This window comes from Calypte anna, chromosome 20 (genome assembly GCF_003957555.1).
Source record: "Calypte anna isolate BGI_N300 chromosome 20, bCalAnn1_v1.p, whole genome shotgun sequence".
Classification (NCBI taxonomy): domain Eukaryota; kingdom Metazoa; phylum Chordata; class Aves; order Apodiformes; family Trochilidae; genus Calypte; species Calypte anna.
In genome coordinates, this window is record NC_044265.1 from 10471227 (window position 1) to 10495620 (window position 24394).

Here is a 24394-nt window from a genome sequence, read left to right on the forward strand (position 1 = left end):
GCTGCAGTTCAGCTGATGGTGCATATTTTCTATGCTGAAATTTTCAGTGCAGCAAGTCCTTTATTACAGGGATCACACTTAAACAAGTGCTGCATCTCTTGAAGATGCTACAACTTAGTTTTAATTGGGTTTTTGGGCCTTTCCTATCAAGCAGTTGGTCTCCTTCAGGACCTTCTCTCCCCCAGCAGCACCCAAGAAGGAATACACTAAGGTCCTGAGACCCAGCTTCGTGTACAGGAGGACAAATCCTGTGTACCAGAGTGCCCTGTGTGCTTGTGGACAGCCTCAGAGCCTCAGAAACAGGGAACTTGGCTCACACAGCAGAAATCTCTCAGCTGCCCAGAGAGGGAACTAAAAACCATAATGCCAGTAGACATAGAGACTCTGGTTGGTTTATTAATTCTTTTTTTATATATCAAAGACTTCAAGATTTTATCTTAAGCTGAAAGAAACCCCCCAAAAAAATTTTGTTTGTGATGAGAAGAGGCAAAAGCTTTTAGGGACATAGTTCTACCAGTGCTGGTCCTAAAACTTAACCACTAAAATCTGGTCCTTAAAATCTTACCACTTCTATTCCACCGAAGTTATCTTCATGTTCTTAACTTTTTGACCCAGTTCTTAGTTGTTTTGATTTTTAATTTTAAATCTACCATAAAATGTGATCATTACTATCAGCTTACTGCTGTTTTTTCATATCATCTCCACACTTCATAAGCTGCAAGGAAATTGGTGGTACTCAACTACAGCCAGAAAACAAGACATCCGTTTTTTCCCCTCTTCTCTTGCAAACCCCATGTAATTGCTGCCTTGCTGGAAGGTTTTGCGGGGTCGGGAAGTCTGCTTTTAAAATTTCCATTGGCTTCTTTTTTTCCCTCTGACTGGATGCTGTCTTCTGCCTTGTCTCTCGGGCAGTGACCAGCCAGGGACGAACTGCTTGAACGGGGACAGAGCAAACCTCCACTGCCACCTTACCTCTCTTTTTGTCTCATTTTTATCTGCTGCTGTTCACGAGTGGTTTCAGCCGTAACCCAGCCCGCAGCGGCCTCGCTTCCCGCAAAAAGCCGCGCTGAGGCGTGAGGTAACGGCCCCCCCCCGTACCGCTCCCCGCAGCCCTCCCCGTACCGCTCCCCGCAGCCCTCCCCGCACCGCTGCCCGCACCTCCCGGGGCGTGAGGCGGCTCTGGGGTGGCCATGAGCCACCGCTCCAGAAAAAGGCGAAGGATTTCACCCCCCACCTGCCTCAAGCCTCCGATAGCGAACGCCGCCATCCTCCCTCCTCCGCCCGTCCCGCCCGCGGCTCCGCCCTCTCCGCGCCCGCCATTCCGCCTGGCTCCGCCCGGAGGGGCGGTCGCGGCCTGGTTCCGGCCGTCACCGCGGATTTTTTCGGCCCGGGGCGCGACGGGAGGAGTGATGGAGGACGCTGATTATTTCGAAGGCAGCGCGGCGGAGTGGGGGAACGAAGCGGACGGAGGGACGGTGAGGGTTTGCGGGGCTGCCCTGCTCGGTCCTGAGGCGGGAGCCGAGCAGCGCGGGGCCGGGCCTGGAGCGGCCTGTGAGGGGGAGCGATCCTTCTCCCGAGGGGTGCCGCCTGTTCCCCGGGGGGGTCTGGGGCCCTTTGGCTCCGTGTGCTGGGGGAGACGCGTCTGAGGCTGCGAACTGAAGCCAAAAGTTCGTCTAAGCACAAACTCTTCCCTGTGGTGGGCCCCGGGGCCTGTGGTTAGAAAAGAGGAAAACAACTGCCAGGCGGTGATGCGGGTTTTTGTGCCTCCTTTGTTAAGGAAGGCGTCTGTGGGGAGCAGGTGACTTGGTGTGGTGAGCACAGGTGTGAGAGTTTCTGTGGGCAAAAATTGCCTAAATATGAGGGTGCAAAAGAGAAACGAGACAAGAAAGGTGTCTGACTTAGTTGTGCTTGTGAATAGCAAGACGATGAGGATGGGGAGGGAGAAGATGATGCTGAAGTCCAGCAAGAGTGCCTGAAGAAATTTTCAACCCCAGACTATATAATGGAGCCGTCTATATTTAACACATTAAAGAGGTGAGTGTGGCCCTATGTGTGTTATGGTGCATGTTACAGGTGCAGCGCTGTCACTTCATATGTCAGTTTGTGTGGAAATGTATAAATGATGCTATTGTTTTCCCTTTATTCAGAGTTCAGTTTGGTTTTATTGTTTGGTTGGTTGTAATACGGCTTTCAAATAATTCTTTTGTAATCCTTTCATCAGGTATTTCCAAGCAGGAGGAAGTCCAGAGAATGTTATCCAGCTCCTCTCTGAAAACTACACTGCAGTGGCACAGACTGTGAATTTGCTGGCAGAATGGCTCATTCAAACAGGTGTGACAAGTGATACAGTATAATTTGGGTCGTTAGTCTGTCTTTTGTCAGGAATACCAGGAGGATTGCTCTGCTCTCATCTTCTGTCTCTTGATAAATTTCTGAGTAGTTTCTGGTTTTGTTGAAAATTTTGAGATTTTGCTTCTGTTTGATTGGATTACATCTATCAAGTTTTTTTTTCCTTCTGTACAGGTGTTGAGCCAGTGCAAGTTCAGGAAACTGTAGAAAACCATTTGAAGAGTTTGCTTATCAAGCATTTTGACCCTCGGAAAGCGGATTCCATCTTCACAGAGGAAGGAGAGGTGTGCATGAAAATCATATTGCTATGTCTCCATGAATAGATCCTACACAGATGTTTTTATCTGATAGAGAAGTAGATGGTGGGGAAGGGGAAATTTTATTTTCCAAGTTTTGTTGTTAGAAAAACAACTGGCTTCAAAAAACTAACTATTTCACTGGAATACTCAGAAGCTTTTACTACATCTTCCTTTGTATTAAAATCCTGTATAACAGCTTGTAGGCCTCTTGAGAGGCAAAAGGCTTACTTTTGATGATCTTGACTAGATATTCTCACATTTCTCTGTGTTGTTCTGATCTTTTCAGACTCCAGCCTGGCTCGAGCAAATGATAGCACATACTACGTGGCGAGATCTCTTTTACAAATTGGCAGAAGCTCATCCTGACTGTTTAATGCTTAATTTTACTGTGAAGGTAGTATGCTCAAATCTAATAAGTGAGAATATCCATAAAGGGCTAATTGTTCTGCCAGCAAATATTGTCTGTGGTTATGCCTCTATCTTTTATGTATTCTTATATAATGCTGCTTATTCAAATGTTAGAACAGTGGTGGGAGGAAGTATGTCACAAGTTGCAAGTAGTAAGTGTAGCTTCCCAGTTTGAAGTTCTGGTTTTGTGGTTTTGTGGGGGGTGTGTGTTTGTTTGGGGTTTTTTTGTTTGCTTTTGGGTTTTTTGTGGGTTTTTTTTCCTTGCTTGGTTGGTTTTCCTATGATCCGCATTTGAAAATTCCGGATTTATGGTGCAGTGGAATGTTTCAATTTTATGTTTCTGTGACAGGGAAAGAATGTTTTGATGGATCTTCTGTGCTAAAGTATCTCTCTGTCGTTATGGTTTCATTCATTGTACTTTCTTTTTGCTGCATCTTTATTGGCTTCCTTTTCTGTAATCAAAATGATGAACATGAGTACCCCTAAGCATATGCAGAGGCAAATCTTGCGTCTGTGTGTTCTTCTAGACTTGTTAGTATATCTGAAATATAAACAATAAAAGTTTTCTGTGATGTTTTTGTTTTTATAGCTTATCTCTGATGCTGGGTATCAAGGAGAAATAACCAGTGTTTCAACAGCGTGTCAGCAACTAGAAGTATTTTCCAGAGTCCTGCGTACATCTCTGGCAACAATTTTAGATGGAGGAGAAGAAAACCTTGAAAAAAACCTCCCTGAATTTGCTGTAAGTTGTGGGCTTGTTTGTTTGTTTGTTGGTTTTTTAATGTGGAAAGAAAATAATGGTTTTCTTTCTGGTTAGGATATACAAATCATTGTGTGGAGAATCTTGACATTAAGTCTTACAAAATCCTTTGAAGACAAAGATGTCTGAGTTCACACATAGAAATTTATGCTTTTTGATCATTCTGTGACCAAGACAAGATTTCCTTCTTTATTAAATGGATTGTAAAAAGATGAAGAAATACTCTTCTCTGTCACATATAATGCAAGATCTAAAGGTCAATGTAGTCAGTCTCCTGGCAAACTAATAGAACTCTGTTATCATCCATGTCAGTGTGACAATTGCCATTTGAATCAACCCAGATACATTCTGTGTTGTGAGATAGCACAACTTTTAAATGGGTTTCTAGTTTTATTAGCTTAAAGTATTGCAGAGAATGTACTGAGTGTAAGTAGGATAACATTTCTTCCCTGTTTTGGCATTTAAGAAATTAAGTTCTCGATTTAGCCATTTGTTCATGTATAGGATAATGCATAGTGATACTGTGCTTTTGTGCACTTTGGCTGTTGGCTTTTTGGTTTTCTTGTTTAGTTGTTTGTGTTTTGTGTCGGGCTTTTCGTTTCCTTTGTGTGAGTAGATTTCAGTGAAGTTGTTACAATCACAGCAGTATAATCACACAGAAACATCGTTGTGTGTTTCCTGCTGACTGGTGAGATTTTTGGTGTGTGCATTCACAGAAGATGGTGTGCCATGGAGAACACACCTACCTCTTTGCTCAGTCCATGATGTCCATATTGGCTCAAGAAGAGCAAGGAGGCTCAGCTGTCAGAAGGATTGCTCAGGAGGTTCAGCGTTATGCTCATGAGAAGTAAGTGGGACTTAGCTCATTAGTGAGGTGTAAGTCACTCTTTACTTGGTGAGGGTGAAAGAAAAACATCTGAATTAAGAAGATGAGTTGGTGTGTATTTTTACTCTTCATGCAGAGGCCATGATGCCAGTCAGATCACTTTAGCACTGGGCACTGCAGCCTCCTATCCTCGAGCATGTCAAGCTCTTGGTGCAATGTTGTCCAAAGGAGCTCTGAATCCAGCAGATATCACTGTCCTGTTCAAAATGTTTACAAGCATGGACCCACCTCCAGTAGAACTGGTTAGTAGTTATCTCTTTATAACCTCTGAATCTCACTTCTATTGCAGTAGCACTCAGAAGTGTGAGATCTTACTGTGCTAAGTGTTGTCGACACAAAGGAGAAGTAAGCACTCAGGCTTATCCCCCTATAATCTTAAGTAGTGTCTAAACACAGAACTGCCACTTGTATTCTATTTTGCACTGGCTTCGTGATGGGTTTTTTAAAATAATTAATTCCAACTTGTCTTTTTACATATAATTAAATTAACTGAAGAATTTCTCAATAGGAGATAAAGACAACAAGGAATTAATTACCTTTATTTTAACAAAGAATAAAATAATTTAAGAAACCACCCACTTTTGTAATTTGTTATTATCAGGCCTAAATGGCACATTTCAAATTTCTCACTGTCTCATGTGTTTCTTCAGAAAACTATCTGACATTTCCAAGGGGAATATCTCACTCTATGCAAGGTGTATCAGATGCAAAAATTACATTTCTAGTCATAATTCTCAGGCTCTAATAAACCATTAATTTTGTTCACAGATTCGAGTACCTGCCTTTCTGGACCTCTTCATGCAGTCATTGTTTAAGCCAGGTGCTAAGATCAACCAGGATCATAAACACAAATATATTCACATACTGGCATATGCTGCTAGTGTAGTAGAGATGTGGAAAAAGGTAATGTTCAGTTCTGTAAATAATATTATTTTACATGCAGTGTAAGACTGTGGTGAAAAGAATGTATGGTTGGGAAGTTACTCAGTTTAAGATGATGTATTCAGCTTGATTTAATTTGACATGAAATGTTTCTGGGTATAACTGAAATGAGTAAATAATGTAGATCCTGATGATCAAATAGTACTGTAAAAGTCTGCACTGAGTATTTTTTCTCTCCTCCTCCACCTAACCCCAAAGTTTATCTACTAACAGTTCTGTGTTACAAGAATAGTGTGTACTTTTTCAGAGGAAGAATAGAGGAAGAATAATTTAATTCTCTGAATTGGATAAAGTAATTCTTAGGGAGTTAAATAAGGCAAACATCCTTGTACTTCAGCTTGCTGGTACTTAATTCTTCTGAAACTTGCACTTGAGTCTGAAATTTGAGAAACATGATGTAATCTTAGGCTTATCACTGGTTGCAATTCCTTTCCTCAGATAACCAAAGGCATCCTGTGTAGTCTCTTGCATTCTTTGCAATTTTTGCAAACTTTGCAATTTTTCAGAACAAGAGAGTCAGCATAAACAAAGATGAACTCAAGTCAACTTCAAAAGCCATTGAAACTGTCCACAACCTGTGCTGCAATGAGAACAAAGGAGCATCAGAGTTGGTTGCAGAACTGAGCACTCTTTATCAGTGCATCAGGTGAGCAGAGAGACTGATCCCAAGCTTCAGTTGGTGGAAGGAAGGTATTATTTAGGAGAGGCAGTACTTCTAAAGGGAATTGCCTTTTTGGGATACTCTGTGAGAACATTCTCACTGTAGAATACATGAATTTGTGGTCTGAAAGCAGCTTTCAGAATTCTGTATCTGCCAGTTTGTCCTTGTGTCACAGAAGGCTTTGCACTGCCACTAGAAAAAACATGGCAGAGTAGTTTTTCTTCCTAATAAAGCTTTCCTAGCAATAGATTTGTCCTTTCTTCTCCTCTTAAAAGTATAAAATAGCTGACGTTGGATAAACTAAAACAAAGTTGGTGTGTACAGGAATTTTGTTTTGTATTTTTTGCATATTGTGCTGAGCAGGGAAGAGGTTTGTAGAAACTTTTGTTCAATTTTTTTTCCTTTGTTTTTTCTTGTTGTGCTGGCAGTTTTTCAAGCAAAACTTTCTGAGCTTTATTAATTCTGCTGTAAGTTAAATTAACACTAGAACTGTTAGAATATGCTTAGACTTTTTATTTATTGGGCATTTTTGGTGTGTTTGGAGGTTTTTTTTAGTGGGTTTTTCTTTGTGTTTTGTTTTTCTTCTTTTTTTAATTCTCCTGTGCTAAAGTGATCTCTTCTTTTGTAGGTTCCCAGTGGTGGCAATGGGTGTATTAAAGTGGGTGGACTGGACAGTGTCAGAACCACGATACTTCCAGCTGCAGACTGATCACACTCCAGTTCATCTGGCATTACTGGATGAGGTAAAAGTGTTTAGAAAATCTCACTGGAGAGTAAAAACACTTCTGACACTTGTGACTGGAAATACGTCCAGTTCACTGGATGCCTAACATTTGCAATACGTCACTAAACATATAGAGATTAATCTGTTCCTGTTCAGAGTTAATTATTTGGATTTTTCATCTCAGCATTATTGAAAGTAGGAAAACTTAGGCATCAAGGAAAGAAACAGTGGAGTACTTTTTTAAAACAATTAACATCTGTCACTGAACATCAATGTAAACTTGCCTAACTGGTGAATTGGTTTTAAAAATGAATTTCTGAGGATCTAACTTTCCTTGTTTGCAGATTAGTACATGCCATCAGCTTCTTCATCCCCAAGTTCTGCAACTTCTTGTCAAGCTTTTTGAAACAGAACATTCACAGCTTGATGTAATGGAACAGGTAATTCTTGAAGGATTCAGGACTTGTGTTGCTTCATATTAGTTACTCGCAGTCAAGATAACAGCTTCTGCTGTCACAGGAGGTATCTTAAGAGTTTATTTTAAGAATATGATAATGGTTAAAAAGTAACATAGATATTGTATCAATAAGAATGAGCAATAAAAATTGCATGCTTTAGAGAGGCAGTGTTAATCTGTTGGTTTCTTTTCTCCCTCCACCACCTGTGTGCCCTACTCCAGCTGGAACTGAAGAAGACTCTCTTGGATAGGATGGTTCACTTACTCAGTCGAGGATACGTCCTGCCTGTTGTCAGCTACATCCGCAAATGCCTGGAGAAGTTAGATACAGATATCTCTCTGATCAGATACTTTGTTACAGAGGTCAGCAGTAAAATTATGTTTTACTAACATACAGAAATAAAAATACTGGTTGTATGTGTTTGGATATTAAATCAGCTTGCCTCAGATTCAAAAATATGTTAAGATACAAGATCAGATTTGGAGCAGTGTCTGTAATAGCAGAATTCACTAGGATGTGACAGTCCTACTGACTCCCTGCTTCTGAAAGTATGAAGGTACTGGGTGGAGTACCACGAGAATATATAATAATTACTTGTATAGAGAGCAAGAGGTCTCAAGTGCACTCACTTGTATGATTTCAAGAGCAGTATTTTGAATTAAATACTGTCCCCCCTGAGTCACTAGCTAGAAGAACAATCCATGTTTCTCTGCTGTTTCAGGTGCTGGATGTGATTGCTCCTCCATATACCTCAGACTTTGTACAGCTTTTTCTTCCTATCTTGGAGAATGAGAGTATTGCAGGTACTATTAAAACAGAAGGTGAACATGATCCTGTCACTGAGTTTATAGGTAAGTCACATTTATTCATTGTATAGCTGCTTCCTTTTGTATTTAAAATTTACAAATAATGCTTAGGAGGAAGATTGCTTAAACTTAGGAATGCCTGCTAGATATTTCACAGATAACTTCTCTTTCAGGGGCCTGTGTTTACTAAATTTCCCTTAATCAAGAATCTCTAGATAGTTGCAAGGAATTTGGGAACAAATACTGCTTTTTCAGAACTAGTGCTGTAGTAGAGAAAGGATAGACAGGGAAGGAGTCTGTCATAATACACTCCTATCCTAAATGAAAAACATCTGTCCAAAGCCTAAAATCCTTGTTATTTACATAATACAGAAATCCACATGCAAACAAATCACAGTAATGTACTGAACACTTTCTTTCATTTTTTGTCTTTCTTTTAAGCTCACTGCAAATCTAACTTTATTGTGATGAACTAATTATTGGAAAATCTCAAGAATGCAGAGCACATGAACACAACTTTCCTATGCTCTCCACCAATAAGATTCTATAACTGAGCAACACAAGAGCAAAAAATAAACAAACAAACCCCACAGGAAACAAACCAACAAATCCAAAACAAGGATGAAAAAGCTGAAGGGTATTTGACTGACTTGCATGGGGACCTTGAGCTTCATATCAGAGGACTGTTGATATACTTTTTAAAATGGAATAATACTGAAGGGTTTTCTGTTGCTAACAAATCACTATAAACCTGAATATCCTTAAAGGGACAGCAGCAGAGAAAGAGATTTATTTCAAATAATGTTATTTTGGTTACTTGAAGAATTTATCACTGATTCTTTGTGTAATGACAAAACCTGAAGCATGAGGAAGGTAATTCCAACAAAAAACATTTTATAGATAGTTCTCTGAAGACTACATCTCAAATGCTTTAGTTTTTGATGTGAGTTGTAAAAAAGCAATTTGGGTGTGTAGATCATTGCTTCATAGAAGCCACAATGCCTCCTTCTAACCTTTGCATTACTTTAGAAGTCTAAATATCCTACAGATTTGCTATTATGAAAAAAACAACAAACAAACAAAAATGTCTTATGTAACACAGTAGAGTTTTAACAGTCAAAGTTATTTTTGTAGTAACAGGAATCCCACATGAATGTGTTACTTAATTTTTGTTGAACATATGCATCAAGTGTTACTGGTAAGTTTCATTACCATGTTGGAAATCTACTGCTATCTGAAAACATGAATGTGCAGGAATTTAATTACTTTTTGTTGTGACTTGGTTTTTATACGTTTCTCTCTACTCTGGTTGATGCCAAACAGTGGGGGATGCACCCAAGGTTTTAATTTACCTTTAAATAAAGGGTTTTTTTCTTTTCCAGATATTTCTTTCAAAGTTTCATCATTTCATCAAGACCACTGTTTCTTTCTGTTCATCAGCCTGGATTTCTTATACAGGCAGATACTGTGTGTTTATAAATCAGGGGTATAGACAAGCCCATTGTGCTGTTCCAAGCACACCTCTTTTCTGAAGACCCTGCCCTCTAAATGACAGGGACATTTAAAGCCCAATTGGATCTAAATTTAAAAAGGAAGTCACTTTATTCTTCTTTGCTAGTGGTTCATCAGTGGGAACTCTTAACCCACCATAATTCTTGAGGCAGCAGTCAGTTGTCTAGGTTCTTAGCTCCTTTCAAAAAGGAGTGCATATTCCCTTTCCCCAGCTGGTCCTTTACATCCCTGCTCCACAGTGACTGAGCTTACCATACCACTTACAGTGCTCTAATCAACTTCAAGCATAGCCTGAAAAAGGCAAAACTTCTGCAGCAGCTGTTCAGAACTTCTTTGCATATCTTTGAATAGAAGACAATAGAAGATAGTATAGAAGATAGACATATATAAGACAATAGAAGACATCCCAGTTAACTCTCAACACTTAAACACCTAATGATTAGTGCCTGATTCTTGTATGCAGGAAGCCAGAAATTGGGTCCACAATAACCCGAAAAGTCAGTCTTTGAAGTCTCCTAGCCTGATGGAATACAGCCTAACCTCAGGTCTGTAATGTGTTCCTCATCATAACACCTACATGGTCAGAACAGCACAACCACCCCAACTTCATCCTAGGCACTGTCAGTTTTGGGTTTTTTTATGGGTCTTTGCTGGTCTGCAGAACTTTTCTGATTAGGAGCAGATTTCTTTCTTTCACAGGTAAAACCAAGGTAAGTTGCAGAAAATACCATCTGTGATGTAGCTGATAATAGAGACAGTGACTGAAAACTTTTTTTTTCCCTTCTCTGCACCACTAAAAAGCTTCAACTTACAGGTTTGAGTAAGGCATACTTCACAGGTTGGTTTGATTTATGATAGGTTTTGGAGACTGACACTTAAAAGTAGTGTTCTGCACCTGGATGTCTCTACTTTCCCTTGCTTGTTGCAGTCAGATACTTCCTTGTAGCACGTATGGTAATCTGCAGTGTGTGTAGAGGTACTGTAACCTGAGTTGTTCTTTGAATCATCATAGTTGCTGTATGGACTGTGCTGTCAGCTAACCCTTTCATACAGAAAAATGCAGTAAAAGCACTACCATCCTGGACAAGTTTTGGGTAGCTAGTGTGCTAGTTAGTTGTGGGTAGCGAGTTGTTAGGTACAACAGAAGACAATCAAAACCATCTTATAATATGCATACAGTCATGTAAGAAAGTCTGTTTATTAAATGCAGTTAACAATACCAGTTAGTAACATTTGATATGGCACCCATTTACCACTTAAATGGCTCAGTTTTAAGGAAGGTAATTTGCTACCTTTGTTCAAATTAGTGAAGAGTTTGGGGCTGTGGCAATTTGTACTTTGCCTCTTTAGGAGAAAAATGGCACAGCCAATCACATGTTAAAGCAAGGAATTAGAGCAAAGACAGTTAAATAACTAAGTGCCTGGACTTTTGATCAAAGCAATTTCTTTTGTATAATTCTGGTTAGATAAAAGCAACTGCATTGAGACTTCCAAAACCACAGTTTATCAGGAGGTCACAGAAACAACAGGGCATTTAGTTTTGCAATATATCCTGTCCAGACTTATCTTTGGTTTTTTTCATCTGCATCATTGTGAAATTATATTTGCTGAATCCTTTAAAGAGAATTTAATATAAGTTCTCAACCCAAATATTGAGTATACTTTTTCCTTCTCAGCATGTCTGCTTTAATCTGTAGTTTTAAAAATGTACAGATTTACCATCCACAATTTCTGTGATTAAGTCAATATGATTTAAATACAGTGCATCAAGGCAGATAACTGTTCCATGGGTAAATTACTTTTTAAGAAGTTGTAAACAATTATGTAAAACTGTATCTGTATTTTAAATATACATATACATAGCATGTACATATATAGATGTATATATGCTTTATGTATATGTAATGCTTTATTTTACTTGCTATCTGGGCTAATTTTGCAAAACTGCCAGATGGTGTTGAACTGTGAGAGTTTTAGACAGGTATTCTTTAAACAGAAGAAAGTTGTGCTGGGCTGTGTTTTCCAAACTAAGTAGTAACTAAACAGAAAAATCTACAGTATAGAGTCAAGGAAGTACAACATCTCCATATGCACAGTCCTCTTCAATAGCAAGGTTGTACTCTGCTCCTCTTCCACCTTTATATGCACTTGTCACAATTCTCAGCCACCCTCTTTCACCCTGTAAGGAATTAATTTCAATTGTGAATTAGAAAGCATAACTACAGACAATGTGTGCTGTTGAGTCTGTTCTGTCTTCCAAATACAAATCATTTTAAGTGAATTCACTAGAGATTAAGCATAACACTGGGTTAAAAGGGCAACTTTGTTTAACAGGGGCACCTGCTTTGCATCCCCCTTATCTGTTCCAAAAATGTGACTTGATATTTTGCCCACATCTAACAGTAATTTACACTTGCCCAATTTACACTGCATTGTCCATGGAAGAGCAGCATTTGGGACTGAGTTGACATATCTTAAGTAACTTTGGCTGAATATCCTTCTCTTCAAATCAGTTAAGTTTAATTTTTTAATTGCTAGTCTACTTCAAAGAAAGTTTTACTTTTCCTGCCCACTGGACAGCTTTGCAGCTTTCTGTAGCAAGTGAATAACCCCCCCTTCTCCTTGAAAGGTCATTCTGCAAGTGTATTTGTTCCTTCCATGTTTCCTTACCCAGGGTTCACCCCATGAGTTTCGAACAATCCAGTATTCTGTTCCATTTTCTACTCCCCAGCCAGCCACAGATACAATGTGATTCACCACAGGTGACTTGTTGTGCTCCATATAAAGTCCTCCTGTGTAAGCATCCAACTTTTCAGTAGCCATTATGCCACAGCTGTAGTAACAGAGAAAAACATTTTTATACAAGGGGATCAGAACAAGGGCCTGGCTAAAAAAACCAATTGTTTTTCTTGCATTTTGACTTAAGATGTCAATTTATCTACAAATAAGTCCAAGTCTGCATATTAGTGCAGAGTTGCTAACATATGCTAGAGTGGAGTAGTACACTTCAGGTCATTAGAATTATTTAAAATTATTCCAGTCCCATTACTAGTAGATAAGCATTCTTTTTTACTTGTCAAGATTTTTTTTACCTGATAGGTCCATTAGTATAGATTTCTGCCATCATTTTTTCTCTTCCATTGACAGACCCATAGTCAGCAACTTTCCAAAGAGTGTAGTTCTTTATCACATGGCATTCCCCAAAAGTGACACAAGTTCCACACTGGTTAAACTTCTTACACTCTACAAAACAAAAGTGGTGTTATCACTGCAAAAGAAAACTTTTCAAGTTAATTAATGATAGGACACTAAACTTTTTAAAATTTAACTCATTTGGGACAGGTATTAATAACTTAGGAGTACTTACTAATACATACTTATTCTGCTGAGATAAATTCCTTTCTGGAAACCCCATTTGAACTCTCTACAATCACTAGTTACTATTTTTTCCTTTGTGGGTGTAAGTGCTTCAATGACAAAAGGTTTCAGATGTGCTACTCTATAGGTACCGAAACTATTCCAGTCATACATGACCAGACAAAGGCTACATCTCTCCTTTGTTTAGCTGGAGGTGACACTTGTAAATACTTTAGTACATTAGAGATTGTGTATCACAGACTTGAGATTAAGTTTAAACAGTTTAGCTGTGCAAACTTGTCTGGGCATGAATTAGTGCTATGCTATGTCTGGCTAGAGTAAGAAGACACACAGACCTGTAAAGAGAACCTGTTCTGTCAGTCAAACAGCAGCTACTACACTGAAATCCAGGAACCAGTACACTGAACCTCCAAAAAACATCTTTATATTTATATTAAGATCTGCTAAACCTGAGATGAAGCCTTACAGCAAAACAAATGGGCATCTTACTTTGATTCTTAGCTTGGTAGTTGTTGCAGGTCTCATCTGGAATGCCATGGTTGTGGGCATACATCCAAACACCTGAGTGGTCTCCACCTTCACAGGATCCTGCGTCAGCACAATCGATCACATTCTGAACAGAGAGGTAGGCAGAAGGCCAGGCACCTTTTCTCTTTATGTTGATTCGATCTGTAAGGGTAAGAAATTGGGGTTTGTTAGTGGAATCTGTGTGTGGCCACACATTTGGAACTGCTGATAAAACTGTCTCTCCTTCACTGAGCCTGTAACTGCACACAACACTACTTGTGGTTGGAAAAGCCTCTACTGTCAACAACAAAGCACATGGCATGACTCAAACCAGTAGGCTGAATTATTATTGTGGGATTTCCATTAAAAGCTTTTTCCATTAAAAACTCGACAAAAATATGCAGATGAGTAAGATCTGTTTAAAGCCTTGAAGTGCCCTAGACCTCTTTTAAGTCAAGTTTCTGAAAACTTTCAGATTTGTTTCTTGGCTTTCAAAGCAAAGAGTTTTAAAATACACATCATAAAGCCAGCTCTCACTAAGCTCTTTTACAGGAGTAGAGATTTATGCATAAAATAATGCAGAGAGTCAAAAGCCCACGCAGCCCAGGTCTCTGGCTCTGAGATACAATCTTCACAAAGCAAGGAAAAGCTTCCAGAAGTATAATCTCTTTTGTGTCAACATCTCTTATCCTTCCATCTCAGACAGGCATTGCACCTTGCTGCCTTATTTTGTAAGAAACAACTGGCTTACTTGGCAGAAAAACTTCCTGATAAGTGTTTATAAACTGCTTCTCACAGTGCATTAACAATCTTAACTGAAGCTACTGGAGTACTTTTAATCTCATTAGTACTAACAACATTCAGCTATCCTTGACAGAACTGGGAAGCATTATCCCAGCCTAGTTTCCACCAAAAAGAGAAGGAATGAATGCTTTAACTGTTCATAGCAGTTAAGAATACAGATCTGATTTTTAAAATCAACTTTTTATACATACTATGCACATACTGGCATAGCAATTAAGTTTTAACCAAAAGTTGCTGTATTTGATAAAACATAGCATCCTTGTACTTCACTAGATCATGGCAGGTTGCATGCAAATCCGTATTCTTGTACTGCTTAACAACTGATCCTTCAGAATTCCCGCAGCCTGCTCACACATCTGTGGTGTCTTCCCATTTCTGAGCAAATGTTCCTTTTTCAGTTAGTCTGCTTACAGCCTCCCTAGGCAAGCAGGACTTCTTCAGCATTTACTGTTGCATGCAAATCATGTGCTCTCTTAGAAGCAAACCTTTACTTCCTTTTCCCCCCCAAGAAAAAGGGTGGTGGGTATCTGCTAAAACTAGATGTGCTTGTGTGATGGGGTAGTCAGGAGTAGTCAGCTGATGCAACTGACAGAGCTTTTGAAGCTAATACCCTCTAGGCCTTTCCCAGGAGAGAGGCAGCTTCTCTCTTTTCTTTATCCCCAGCCATGGCTGGAACAGCCCCTGGCTGTTGGAAATGTAGTGCAGCAAGCTGAGATACAAAATAAGGGAAGGAGACATGGTAACTGCTTTTGCAGCTGCTGCTACCATCGCCCTGCCACCATGAATGGGGGGGGGGGGAAGAGCCAGTTCTTATTCCAGGCCCTAGGCAGACAGGAGCTATGAAGGCATTTCTCCTGCAGACAGCTTGGGGACCATGCCATGTAGCCTCTCTCCCACAGTTTTGAGAGGGTGAGGACATCCTCACACTGATTGCTTTCTCTATTGAAACAAAACCTCCTTGCCTTCAGCTTGGGAATTCCCACTGCTCCTGGTGTGTTCACAGACATCCTCAGATTTTGCTGCATTTTTCACTGCAGTACTTTAGCACACCTTCTTTGTACAACCCAGACTAGATGCTCTCTAGAGGTCCCTTCCAAATCTGACAACTCTGTGGTTCTGTGACCTATTTTGTAAGCGGCAGATAAACTTCCTTTTCTCACAAAATCAGTGGGGACAGCAGCTCGGGGTGGGGAGGCAGTGCCCAGCCCTGAGCCCAGCATACCTGCCAAGGCGCTGGTGCTGCCGTGGGCCCAGCAGGACCCGCAGTACTGGGGGATGTGCTGGTTCCGAGTGGTGCTGGCATAATTGACGCCGTTCACATTCCTCCAGTCCCAGCTCTCGGGGAGCGCCGAGATGTCCAGGTACTCGTGCGGGCGGGGGTAGGTCCTGCGTGCAGGCAGAGATTAGAACGAGCGCCCTGGCCTGGATTTGCAGGCAAATGAGGGGTTCATACAGATACACACATATATAAATGTATGTATATATATACATATACACACACATACAAAATCGCTTTCACGGCGTTTCGTAACGAGGCCGCGAGTGTCCGGCGGCCAGCGCGGGCCACGTGACAGCGGGCAGCGTGACCGCTCCCTGCCCGCGGGGCCTCGGGACCCCCCCGCTCCCTGCGGGTCCCGGGGTGTCCGCGGAGCAGCGGGAGGCCAGGTCTACCCCGAGGAGCTCCCCCAGACCCCGCCTGGGCAGCGAGGAGCCCGGGCTTCCAGTCCTGGGGTGATCCCCCGAGACCTGGCGGCTCCCCAAGGCCCCTCCCCGGCCCTGCGGCTGAGCTCCCCCCCCCCCCCGGTCCCTTCCCCGCCACCCCTCCGGGAGGGGTCCGGGGCGGCGGGGTGGGCGGTGAACCTCACCTCACCCCGGGGGGCTTCCTCGGGGCCGGCTTGTAGCAGTGCTGCCCTTCCCTGAAGTAGAGGCCGGCGCGGACGGGGGGGGCAGAAGCAGCCCCAAAGCAGCAGCAGGAGGGAGGCGAGGCGCTGGGACGTCCCGGCCATGCTCAGAGCTGCAGCACTTCCCTCCCCGCAAGGCCCCGGCAATGGCACTTATAGGGCGGCGGGGCGGCCCTGGGGCGCGGGCGGAGCCGGGGGCGGCCCGGAGCTGCGTGCTCACCTGGGAGGGAAGGATGGATGCAGAGCCTCCTTTCGTCCTCTTTGTTTCGTGTCTGTTATTCTGTCATTGAATTGATTTCCTAGGGGATGAGAAGCAAACACGGTGAGACACCTTCTGTCGCGGCGCTGGCGCTGCCTGTGGGAGCTGCAGCCCCCGCCCGGTGCCCCCAAGAGAATGCTGCTGTCCCGGCTCTCCCCCCAGGACAAGTCTCCATCTCATGCTCAAAACCGAAGCAAAGCAGGCAAGCTGGTTGTTTTAGGTCGGTTGTTTTTTTCGCTAGTCCCAGATTTTTAATTCCTCAAGCCCTTTTATGCTACAGTTTGAAAAGGAATACAGACCTGTGTCCATTTTCTAGGCTATTCTTTAGGTTTCAGAACATTTGAAGATTATTTATTATCTGCTACAAGATTTAGTCAAAATTAAAAATAATTTTGTAATTTTCCTGCATAAGATTTAAGTATTTGTTTAGGTTGTAGTATCTGTGTAGTGTCTTTTCTGTGTGTTTGATACAGCTCTTATGGTTGGTGAACAGGTCTAACAAACCACAGCCAGTTCTTTACTCATAGCTCAGCACTTTTTGCAAAAGATATGGGATTTATAAAGTGCACTTTATGAATAGAGAAACTGAGGCACTGAGAACCAATGAAACAAAAGGAATAGCAGAACAAGAACTGAGCCTGCCTGCTGTGCAGTTGATTTTTTTGGCGATTCATCAAATGTTCCAAACTCCACAGTAACTTTAGTTGTTGCAGTAGGGCCCAACTAAGGGCACTACAGAGCAGATTAATTCACATGCTGCAAGCATCAAATTTTTGCTGGGTCACAGACCTGCAGTGTGGGGAAGGTGACTAACTACTCTGCTGTGCACTCTGATTGTACCAAAACCTGGTTTTGGGGGGTTGGTATGTTTAGCTAGCCCAAATCAGTTGAGACGAGCATCAGCTCATCTGGTAGTCATTCACAGATCTCTAAAATTATCTGGTGGCCTGTAGTCAGGCTTGTCTCATCTTGAACAGGGTTTCTTCTCAACTGTGAAAAGCTAGCACCTCCCAAGTAAACCACATTTCAAAAAGTTGAGGAGTACTGTGGTGACAACCAAGAGAAGCAGAAACAAAAAACCCCAGCCCAATAACAAAAGAAAAAACAGAACCAGAAACCAAAAGAGCTTGACTATCTTGTGGCCTTAGCCTTAGCTACCAGGGCTTTGATATCTAGAGCCTACTCTGAAGGCAATGGAAGCAGTGGGCAGCCTGATAATAGACACTGTGGGACAGACTGGCAATAGCTGTGCCCAGCACCAGGCTGCTCCTAATCTCTGTAGTGCCAAAGGTCCCTCAAAGCCAACCCTTCTGCCACCATCTCCTCTTTCTGCGGTGACTCTCAGAGTGCTAATCTGCAATAGCACATGTTCAATGGCTCTGCCTGGGAAGCACACTCAGGCAGTTAACAGGCTTGGGGTTTCTCAGAGCTGAGGAGTGAAAGGCCTGTAAATAAAATCTGCAGAGAAAAACAGGGTTTTCATGTACCAACTTTGATGTGGAGGCAGACTTGAGAGTTCATACAAATGCACTCTGGGGAGGAAAGGGAAAAGATGCACAAGAGCACCTCTGTTTCACAAAGCACCTCAGGTACTTTGTGTCATGTGGCATGATTTTTGAGGCTCTATAAGGAAGTGCTTCAGAGGAGGCACATGATTCCAGGAAGCTATTTTTACCAAGAGAAAAACCAAGTTAAGTGATTTCATGTTTATTTCACTTCCCCCTTTTTTTTTTTTCTCTTTTCTTTTGAGATGCTCGCAGTGAGTATATTTATTGCTGAAATTATTTTGCCAAAGGTTTTGGAAAATGAATTAATGTCTTCAGCTCCTTTGTAAGTTATGCCTATTGTAGATTAATATATTGAATATTTATGTAGTATTTATTTGCTTGTCAGTAGCTCTCTGACACATTGTGTCAATGCAGCTCCTATTCAGGATGCAGCAATTGATTACAGAACTCAGGACTTTTCGATTATCATGGTTGGAGAAAACAAATATGAAATGTGCATAAATAAAACGAAATTTCATTTTGAAGTGAATATTCAAATAAACTTTCCGGAATTCTGTGTTAGGAAATTGTAGAAGATATCCACTGCCATTTTAGAAAATACCTACAATGCAGCAATGGAGCTGGACTGCTACTTTGTCTTGCTAAGTAAACTAAACTGTTTTGAGAACACTTAGGTTTTGAAAAATGATAAAATGATTGTGTTTTAAGGAAAAAAAAATCTGCCTAAATTTGAAGTCTTGCTTTTATTGCTTCCTCATAGCTCATAGCTTGGCAGAGGATGACAGAGTGTTTGCTAGTTACTTTTTTGCAATGCACTTCTGGTGCTACACTTTGTTTTAGGAGCTGTTGTCTGTTTCTCCACTGGCTGGTGGAAGAAGTAGAAGTCGTATGTGGTGAGGAAGTCTGGAATAAGCTGATTTTTCTTTTAGGACAATATGGAAGCTCAGAGATTCCTTATCTTTAGCAACCCATGAAGTGGTAAAATAGTTACTTTCGATGAGTCAAGTCCTTCCACTGTCATCTTTTTATACAAAATAATTTAAGGTGCTTTCCTTAATTATAGTTCCTTTTCCTGTCCTCAAAAGGAACACTTGCAAAGCACTGGCAGTCTTCTGATATGTAATAAAACTACTATAAGCTTCCAGAAGACAGTCCATTCTGGGTTTCTGTTGCTCAGTGATATTAGTCCTGTTTATCAGCAGGCAACATGGCAGTGTCATGTTTTGCTCAGCCTTGCATCGTTTCCTTTAATGCAGTGAAACATTTCACACAGTGGACATGATAGTTAGCTCCAGTGGAACTGGGTTTTTAACTTTTTAGCATTTTCCTTGCAAGTGCTGAAATATTGCCTCTCAGATAGAAGAAAATAGATATAAGAAATACTGTATTTCTTAATGGTAGGAAAGTAAGAGAGAAAGGGAGAAAGAGCACATATGCAAGTTAGTCACAAGGTAATTCAGATGTGAGGTTGTCTGAAATTTAGGGATCCTTATTGTTTAAGGAACATAGATGACTGAGAGTTCATATTCATGTTTTACAAAGCATTTTTTCTTACTGATCCTGTTCCCTCCTTCATAAAGTAGGATGCTGAGAATGATTCTTATTAGTGAACTACAAGTTTGCCTGTCAGTGTGCTGAATATTGTGATTATAGGAAGTTACTGCTCAGAAATTGTAATTGTTTTGATTAGGGAATGTGTCCTGGATGATTTATATAATGTTAAAATGTAAATTATGTGGCAGTATCACATGTACTTAATATAAATAATTTGGGGGCATGCTCTCTATATAAATTAATATATTTTTGTATATACATTAAGTATAAAATAATGAAGTACAAATATAATGTGCACAGATATTCATGAATCACACAGTTTGTTGCAGTGGGCACTGGAATTCATTGTAGGGTGTGTGTGTGACAGCTTTCTTTTCCAAGACACTCCATAATGTACCTGTGCTCTTGGGTCCTGTACCTGGGCAGGGAAGAGGCACTTTTCCTCCTTGTGAAATGCTGTGATGAGCAGCCTGAGTTGCTGGCTACTCCCCTTGCTGGCTGAGTGACAGGTGCCACCAGTATAAAAAGGCCCCTTGGGGTGGACTCCACTGGGTGTAGCTGATAGAGCAGCAGAAAGAGGAGACGTTCTGGGGACTGCAACTAGAAAACCTCTCAGGTTGTAGCTGCCCAGAGGTCTAAGCTACACAAAATGCGTGAAATTGTGCACCTTCAGATTGGCCAGTGTGGGAACCAAATTGGATCTAAGGTAAGGTCTCTTTTCAGCATTGGTCATTAGTAGTAAATGCAGTCAGCAGTAGCAGTTCAAACATCTTTAATGGATGGGGACTTTCAGGGGGAACAATTGCTTGTTAACCCACTGGTTAGATGCATGAAATGTTAGCAGTGAATATGAATTTTTTGATGTGAAAGTCATGAGGTGTGCTTGCTCCTCGTGCAAAGGTTGATGTTAAGACTGTAAGAACAAAACATCTGCAAGAACTATGGCACATGGATTGTAAGTGCTCCAGAGCATTCCTGCTGGGACTCACATTTCAGGGGGCACTAATCTAGTCTGCAAAATACTGTGTCAAGTGAAGGAGCCAGTAATTCCAGGGCTGCAAAGCTATGAAGCCAGTGCTTTAGTTCAGCCATACAGGAGTAGCTTTGCCACATTATAATCATTAATACGGGATCATAGTAGTCAACAGAATGACCTGTGCTATTAGTGAGCAATTAGGTTTTTCTGAGAGGCATAAAGTGCTGTTAAGGATTTCATGCCTAGCTGGCCTCCTGTGAAAGGTAATTTTGTCACTTGTGTCTGGGTCAATTTGGGGTTCTTTGAAGACACATGATATTTGTAGAATTGGTCTGTTGTGTTCTCTCTTCGTTTCTTGCTCCCATAAATCTCACCTTGATTCCTCTTGTTTGAACATGAAGCTGTGGATGTCATGTTAGACCCAGAGAGCTTGAATGCAGCCAGTGTGATAGTTGAAAGATTTATATATTTTGTTGGCTTTGATCTAGAAACCACTTATGTCTAAGAAGACCTGTATAATAGTAGACACACACACACACACACACACACACACACACACACAACCACCATGCATATGTTGGCAAAGGTGTACACTAAAAGTGAGACTGGATGCTAAACCAGAAAACCTTTAAAACTGAAGCAGCCTGGTCATTATAGTGGGTGGGTGTGTCTACTTTAGCACTGCTGTGGCTGGGGCCTAGATAAGAGCCCCTGTACAAGACATCCATGTGAGTGTCAAGATAGGATGTTTAAGACCAACAGCTGTTTTTGGAAAGTATTGCTCACATGCAAATTATTCTGAGCCAGCTTTGCCATGCCACAGTCCCACTTGTGCATGACAGGCCTCAAAACAAAGTCTCAAATCCATCTCCTGCCCCTGACTGTTTTTGAGTGCATATCAACAAGGATCTGTGTTATTTAAATTAGTTTTCCTTTACTGTAAGGGGAACAAATCGAAGGCCTCCAGCTATTACTGCATGGGTGCTAAGCAGCATGAATGTTTTACTAAACTTTTCCCTTGAACTTACCTGGAGAGGTAGAGGGGATCCCCATTCTCATCTGATACGTAAATGACAAAAGATCTCCCACTTCAGGCCCAGTTCCCACTCCATGTGCAGTCAGGCATGAGCACAGCAGAGCTGCTGCTGAACACAATAGTGCTGCTGAAAACCAATAGTACATCTTTGTGTATTGAATTCCTGTGTTTCTGTATTGTATTCCTTTTGCAGTTCTGGGAGGTGATAAGTGATGAACATGGAATTGACATCGCTGGAAACTACTGTGGGGGTCCATCACTGCAGCTGGAGAGAATTAATGTGTACTTCAATGAGGCTTACTGTAAGTGCTCAGCACTGCTAGGGTGATGGCAGAACACTCTGCAAAGCCAATGTGAAGGTTAAAATAAGTACATGAAAAAAATAATATTCCAAAATCACTGTAGGTGGGTTTGGCTTTTTCAGATTAGATTATAAGCGTGTCTCTTTGACTTCTAACAGCACTTATTTGAATTCATTTTCTTTTCTTCCAGCCCATAAATATGTGCCCCGTTCTATCTTGGTGGACCTGGAACCTGGTACGATGGACAGTGTACGGTCCAGTAAAATAGGCCCACTCTTCAGACCTGACAATTTCATTCATGGTATGTACAGCATGCTGACAGCAAACTAGAGCCAGCTGTCCCAAAATGGACTTTTAACTTCTGTCTTTGTAGCCTTTTGTTAACTTTGTGGATATTCTTTCTGTAATGTTATTTACAGGTAATTCAGGTGCTGGAAACAACTGGGCTAAGGGCCATTACACAGAGGGCGCTGAACTTATTGAAAACGTCATGGATGTGGTCAGGAATGAGTGTGAGAGCTGTGACTGCCTTCAGGGATTCCAGCTCATCCATTCACTTGGTGGTGGTACAGGCTCAGGTATGGGCACACTCCTCATCAACAAGATCAGAGAGGAATATCCTGACAGGATTATGAACACTTTCAGTGTTGTGCCTTCACCCAAAGTATCTGACACAGTGGTAGAGCCATATAATGCCATCCTCTCCATTCATCAACTAATAGAAAATACAGATGAAACCTTTTGTATCGACAATGAAGCTCTATATGATATATGCTTTAGAACTTTAAAGCTCACCAATCCCACCTATGGTGACCTCAACCATTTAGTGTCCCTAACAATGAGTGGTGTCACAACCTCTCTCCGTTTTCCCGGTCAGCTGAACGCGGATCTGAGGAAGCTGGCTGTCAACATGGTGCCCTTTCCTCGCCTTCATTTCTTTATGCCAGGCTTTGCTCCACTGACAGCTCGAGGTAGCCAGCAGTACAGAGCCCTCTCAGTGCCAGAGCTTACCCAGCAGATGTTTGATGCACGCAACATGATGGCAGCCTGCGACCCACGGCGTGGACGTTACTTGACCGTGGCGTGCATCTTCAGAGGCAGAATGTCTACTAGAGAAGTGGATGAGCAGTTGCTGTCTGTCCAGACTAAGAATAGTTCCTACTTTGTGGAGTGGATCCCTAATAACGTCAAAGTGGCCGTGTGTGATATTCCACCACGAGGACTGAAGATGGCAGCTACCTTTATTGGCAATAACACGGCCATTCAGGAGCTCTTCATCAGGGTTTCTGAGCAGTTCTCAGCTATGTTCAGAAGAAAAGCATTTCTCCATTGGTATACTGGTGAAGGTATGGATGAGATGGAGTTTTCTGAAGCAGAAGGTAACACCAATGACCTTGTGTCCGAGTACCAGCAGTATCAGGATGCCACTGCAGATGTTGAGGAATACGAAGAGGTGGAAGTGGAAGCCAGCCCAGAAAAGGAAGCAGTGTAAAAACAATGATAATACCAACACATTATCTGAATAAGCCTGTTGACACTCCGTAAAGAGAAAACAGTAGCCATCATCTGCATACCAAAAATAACACCTTCCTTAAGAATATTTTCTCTGCATCTGGCCAAAATATACCCAGTATTACAATACAATGCTTTTGAGATTAATGGCAGCTATGCTTTACTCTCATAAACAACTGTTAACACTGAATATCTCCTAAGAAAGCATCACTATGAAGACAAGCAGTCTTGTAAATGTGTTCACTTTCAGAATACTCTCACCAGACACTGAATGTAATATACAGCCTCTGTGTGTGTATATATCAGGATCATAAGCAACAGCAAAATACGCTATCGCATCATCAAATTTATTTATTCTCAGGTAAACACATTCCATGGCTTGTGAACTTCTTATGGTTTAGGAACACATGCATCTGTAAGGCCTGTGAAGACAGCATCTGTTTTATTACACACTCCACAGACTGATCTGCAGGCAAGTTCAGTTCATTAAGTTGCAGGGGGAAGGGAAACAACATGGGGCAAAAGACTGAAAATGCACATTTTTACTTTTTTATAAAAGTACTCAATATTTTATCACATTGCTGGCTTATATTATTGCAGAGCTTGTATTCATTATTACTGCGTGGTTTGTTTCTATTTCAGACTATAGACTGAGTTATGTTAGCATGCAAAGTTGCAAACACTGTGTAATAGTTTTGGTGGGCTCTTTTTTTTTCCATGTACTATTGTAAATTTTCTTCCTGTCATTAAGTAGAGCAAATGAATGGAATGGTTTGCAGATAGTTAGCTTTAAGTTAAATCAAAAACATATCTTCAGGAAAAAAAAAAATTCTTGCTCTTCACAGCGATCTA

At 41.4% G+C, this 24394-nt stretch overlaps 3 protein-coding genes across 6 annotated transcripts; 2 read left to right on the plus strand and 1 right to left on the minus strand.

Annotated features, from left to right (window-relative positions):
* The first annotated feature begins 1289 nt into the window (after nucleotides 1-1289).
* On the plus strand, nucleotides 1290-11157 carry NELFCD (negative elongation factor complex member C/D). The gene is made up of 15 exons (XM_030462779.1): nucleotides 1290-1475; nucleotides 1919-2034; nucleotides 2222-2331; nucleotides 2524-2633; nucleotides 2935-3042; nucleotides 3646-3798; nucleotides 4533-4663; nucleotides 4779-4944; nucleotides 5471-5605; nucleotides 6151-6290; nucleotides 6934-7048; nucleotides 7374-7469; nucleotides 7709-7849; nucleotides 8209-8338; nucleotides 8735-11157. The coding sequence occupies exons 1-15, from the start codon at nucleotides 1410-1412 to the stop codon at nucleotides 8767-8769; spliced, it is 1752 nt and encodes a 583-aa protein (XP_030318639.1). The 5' UTR covers nucleotides 1290-1409; the 3' UTR covers nucleotides 8770-11157.
* CTSZ (cathepsin Z) lies at nucleotides 10980-16552 on the minus strand. Its single transcript, XM_030462783.1, is given in 7 exon segments — nucleotides 10980-11984; nucleotides 12476-12638; nucleotides 12898-13048; nucleotides 13673-13852; nucleotides 15717-15880; nucleotides 16360-16439; nucleotides 16441-16552. Coding segments are annotated over 7 exon segments (912 nt in total). The 5' UTR covers nucleotides 16501-16552; the 3' UTR covers nucleotides 10980-11870.
* On the plus strand, nucleotides 16072-24394 carry TUBB1 (tubulin beta 1 class VI). Of its 4 annotated transcripts, none has more exons than XM_030462780.1 (5): nucleotides 16072-16341; nucleotides 16699-16856; nucleotides 21922-22030; nucleotides 22221-22331; nucleotides 22450-24394. In XM_030462780.1, the coding sequence occupies exons 2-5, from the start codon at nucleotides 16833-16835 to the stop codon at nucleotides 23520-23522; spliced, it is 1317 nt and encodes a 438-aa protein (XP_030318640.1). In that variant the 5' UTR covers nucleotides 16072-16341; nucleotides 16699-16832; the 3' UTR covers nucleotides 23523-24394. The 4 variants fall into 4 exon arrangements, with proteins under 4 accessions (XP_030318640.1, XP_030318641.1, XP_030318642.1 ...); XM_030462781.1 differs by having other exon boundaries at nucleotides 16072-16225; XM_030462782.1 differs by lacking the exon at nucleotides 16072-16341 and having other exon boundaries at nucleotides 16603-16856.